General features: G+C 46.5%; 1 protein-coding gene across 1 annotated transcript; it reads right to left on the bottom strand.

The window, feature by feature from the left end:
• Positions 1–1,061: 1,061 nt before the first annotated feature.
• On the bottom strand, positions 1,062–1,967 carry LOC140715726 (formyl peptide receptor 2-like). Its single transcript, XM_073028098.1, has one exon. It carries the CDS (start codon positions 1,965–1,967, stop codon positions 1,062–1,064), a length of 906 nt encoding a protein of 301 aa, XP_072884199.1.
• Positions 1,968–4,784: the final 2,817 nt, after the last annotated feature.

Below are 4,784 nucleotides of genomic sequence, written 5' to 3'. Positions count from 1 at the left end.
ATAAAAATTTCTGGAGGAACATAAGAGGCCAGGCAGCATCTTGGAAAAATGTACAGTCGACGTTTGAGGTTGAGATCCTTTTGCAGGACGGGGGGGGGGGGCGGGGGGCGGTGAAAAAACATGAGGGGTAGATTGATAAGGTGGGGACAGGGGAGAGAGAAACACAAGGTAATACTTGAATCCGGGAGGGTAGGGATGAAATAAAGAGCTGGGAAGTTGATTGGTGAAAGACATACAAGGCTCGAGAAGGGAAGAGGACAAGAGCCCATGAAAGAAAGATAAGGTAGAAGATGCAACAAAGGGAAGCGATGGCCACGCAAGGTGAGAAAGAAAAATAAAGGATGGGGAATGGTATAGCAGGGAGGGCAATATCTTAAGTTTGATAAATCAATGTTCATGCCATCAAGTTGGAGGCTACGCAAATGGAATATAAGTTGTTGTTCCTCCAACCTGAGTGTGGCCTCATCTCGACAGAGCAGGAGGCCAAGGATTGTTGTATCGTACTGGAAATTGGGCCAGTTCAAAGAGAGCAGAGATTTGATAGAGTTTTGGAAGGTTATGAAATGCATAGACAGAGAGTATATTTTAACTAAGGTTGAAATGTCTAACACCAAAGCGCTTGCATTTAAGAGGAGAGGGCGTAATTCCAAAGGATATGCGAGGTGCAAATAGTTTACATACAGAGTGCTGGGTGCTTGGCGTTGCGCAGACTGGGTTGGTGGAAAAGACAAATAGTTTAGACTTTTAAGAGATGTTTAGATCAGTACATTGAGCTTAATGGAAGGATACTTCTATTGCGTAGGCAGAGGGGATTACATTAATTGGCCATTAATTTAGTGATTTAATTGATCCGGTACATTTTAAGCCGAATGGCCTCTCCCTGTGCTGTACTGTTCTATACTCTATGTTCTAAGAGATGAGAATAAGCGTGCAGGAAAGTCTCAAGCACTGATCATACTTGCAGCCGACCGTCGACTGTGTCTGTGGTCAAGATATCTTGGTCAGCTGAGGGTCTCCGAGGTATTCCGTCAGTCATTCCTATTGGAGGTGGGATTGCGGTTCTAGATCTCACCCTGTAGCTCATGCTCGGCGAAGGCCAGCTGGAGCGAGGCAAACACGGAGCGCTTGAAGACCTGACGGAAGTCGCTCCCGGCGAAGACGTAGATAAGAGGGTTGAGGGCGCTGTTGAATGAGGCCAGGGCTTGAGTGAATCTGTACCAGTCCAGAGGAACAATTTTGAAGTCGTTTGGTATGAGGAGGCAGAGAATGAAGGGGAGCCAGCAGATCACAAAGGCGGCGACCGCGATCATGAGCAGGCGTGTGGGCTTCCTGGACTTAGCGAACCTGTCCCCTTGCAACCTCCAGCCAACGACAGCGTAACAAATTATCATAATCGCTAAGCTGGAGACGAAGCTGAAGGCAGGCAAAATGTGCAGAACATCGAAACGACTCAGAAGAAAGAATACAAGCAGGCTTATGACAGCGGCTATCACCCAGACCACGAAGCAGGTCACACGTACCAATGTGAGGCTCAGATGTTGCTGGAACCAGATGGGCCGTTTAACAGCCAGGCAGCGATAGATGCTGATCAGACATAACAGATATACGCTTGCTAAAGCGTTTAGCAGCGTAATTGCTGACGAAAGGGTATAAAGGGTATTGTCACCTTCCAAAGAGCGGAGCCCGGAGATTTTCAACATGTACATGGGGAGACACAGGCAAAATATCAGGTCAGCCACAGCCAGGTTCAGGAAGCACACAGTGTGGGCCTTACTCTTCATTTTGAAGCCGGTCACCCAGATGACCGATCCGTTTCCCGGGACTCCCAGTAGGACGGTGAGCGTGAGGATGGCCATTGACATGACGGAAGGTGCTCTCCACTCCATGCTGAATCTGCCGGCCGTAGCATTGCTGTGGCTGAGATTCCCAGTGAGCGTCGAATTATACACTCCCTCGGAGAGCGACATTGTCGGGACTGCCTGTGGAAAAATTGTGGAAGTTAGAGGGGCGATGAATTAATCGAAAAGCTATTGAGGAGGGAAGGAGAGAACGAAGAAGGAAGGTGGCCACACGGAACAGAAACAGGACACATAATATGGCAGTGAAGATGGAGCAAGTCTGCTGCAGCGCAGAAAACACGATCTTCTTTCATTACTCGCCACTAGACCTTGACCGCCCAGAACTGTCAAACGCCGTGTGGTGGCTGCTCGTGTGTTAGCCTCCCCCAGTGAAACAAAGTCACACGGAGGCGTTCCCTATGAAGGGTATCCACCCGAACACCGCGGACCTGTGGATCCTGGATCAGCCTCTGCAGCCAGAAGAATATTACACTGGACTCGAGTGATCAGGTTGCTCCAACCACTAATACTAGTTCCCGTGACCGTGTGGGTTTACTCTGGATACTCTCTACTTCATCCCTCCCCCCACATCTTATCCCCTCTTGACCATCCCATATTACTTCACTCCTGACTAAGGGTTTCGGCCCGAAACGTCGTCACTACCTCCTCCCATAGATGCTGTCTGGCCTGCTGAGTTCTGCCAGCATTTTGTGTTTTTATACTTTACCACTGTCACATTTGATCGGTCCTATTCTTTCATGTGTTATCCACTTGCTCTTAACATATTTGTAGAAAGCCTTTGGGTTTTCCTTAATTTTCCCTGCCTTCTCATGGCCCTTTCTGGATCTCCGAACTTCCATCCTAGTCGCCTTATAATCGTCTAGATCGCTTACATTACCTAGCTCCTTCTGCACCTCCGTTTCTCTAATGGACTGTTATGGCCTCCGACCGTTATGGTTTCAAACCGGGCGAATTCTCTCTGTCATGGGTAACCCTAGTTTGAAACGGGGTCCAGAATAGACCCTATGAACTGAGCTGCTATTAAGAGAGAGAGAGAGAGAGAGAGAAGGAGACGTCCAGCGCATTGAGATAGAAAGGCAGAAACTTCTCGAATAATTGATGTTATTGTTTCTCTGCAAATTGCTTACCTTTCTCTGATGTCCCTTGCCTGCCTGTAAAGTTCCTGAAGAAACAGGAGGGCGGAGCTGGCTGATGGACAGCTGGTGTTCAACATGAGGTCATAAAAACTAGGTCCGCTGTTACACAGGGAGACAAACCACGACACACACCGTTAGGACACTGAACGAGCTTTGTTCCACGCACAAGAAGGTGGGGTTTTGAAGGATCGATTCGGGGAATCGATCAGTGACTCACAGTGTGAAAAAGGTGCGACTGGTGGGGAATTATTAGTGTGTCCATCCTTGCCTGGGTGTTTATTCCACCACTGAAGAAAGGTCGTACGTATCATGGTCCTAGTCAGTGAATACAACAGGACTTCGGAAGAAACGGGAAGATCGACAGCATCACCTCTCACCTCTCTCGCTCACTCCAACGTTACTCAACTAACTACCTCGAACTGAACTGAACAGTCTTCATCATCGTAAGACTGTACAAATTTATCCCTAGGTTTGAAAGAGCTCGTTTTTACCCTGTAGCAGCTCACTAGTCACCAGCCGCCATTCCAAGACAAAACCTTCAACCGCCATCCTCTGAAACTATTAGATATAGGAGCAGAGTTAGGCCAGTTGGTCAAAGACTCTGCTCTGCTATTTCATCATGGCTGATCCATTTTTCCTCTCAGCCCCAATTTCCTGCATTCTTCAGGCCCTAACTAATTAAGAATCTATCAACCTCTGCCTCATGGATACCTATAGACTCGGCCACCACATCTGGCTGTTGCAAGAAATTCCACAGATTCACTACTCTCTCGCTGAAGAAATTTCTCCTGATCTCCATTCAAAAAGATGAGGCCGTGTGCTCTTGTCTTAGATTCTCTCTACCACAGGAAACATCCTTTCCATACACACTCAAAAGAAGCCTTTCAACATTCAACTAGTTTCACCCTCAATTCTTCTGAATTCCAGTGAGTACAGGCCCAGAGCCATCAAATACACTTTATATCACAAGACTTTCAAACCTGGACGTCCTTTGAACACTTCCAATGTCAACACCTTCTTTCTACAAGATCAGAGGCCCAAAACTGCTCACAATACTCCAAGTGAGGTCTCACAAGTGGTTTTTAAAAGCCTCAACATTATATCCTCAACATTATAGACCTCTTGAAATGAATGTTCACGTTGCATTTGCCTTCATCACCTGTGACTCAACCTGCCATTTAATCTTCAGGGAACCTGCACAAGGACTCCCAAGTCCCTTTTCATCTCAGGTTTTTGAACGTTCTCTCCACATAGAAAATAGTCCACCCTTTTATTTCTTCTACCAATGTGCATGACCATTTTCTTCCTGACACTTTATTCCATCTGCCACTTCTTTGCCACTGTGTTATCCATGCTAGTAACTTTCTGTAATACCATGGCCTCTTATCTTGTTAAGCAGCTTTTGTGTGACGCCTTGTCAAACACCTTCTGAAGATCAAAGTACACAATTTCCACTGACAATCCTTTGTCTGTCCTGCCTGCTATTTCCTGAATGAATTCCGTCAGATTTTTCAGGCAGGATATCCCCTTAAGGACACCTTGGCCTATTTTATCATTTTCCTCCAAGTATCCACAAGACCTCCTCCTTGACAATCAGCTCCAACATCTTCCCAACTATTGAGGTCAGACCAACTGGCCTACCATTTATTTTCACTGCCTCTGTCCTTTTATGAAGAGTCGAGTGACATTTGTAATTTTCCATTGCTCCAGAACCAAACCAGAACCTCGTGATTCTTTAAAGATCATGATCAATATTTCTACGAAAAATACAGGCACCTCTTTTAGAACA

The sequence above is a fragment of the Hemitrygon akajei genome, chromosome 24 (genome assembly GCF_048418815.1).
Source record: "Hemitrygon akajei chromosome 24, sHemAka1.3, whole genome shotgun sequence".
In the NCBI taxonomy this organism is placed as follows: Eukaryota; Metazoa; Chordata; class Chondrichthyes; order Myliobatiformes; family Dasyatidae; genus Hemitrygon; species Hemitrygon akajei.
The sequence above is the reverse complement of the archived record's forward strand: the minus strand, read 5'-3'. Positions and strand labels throughout refer to the sequence as shown.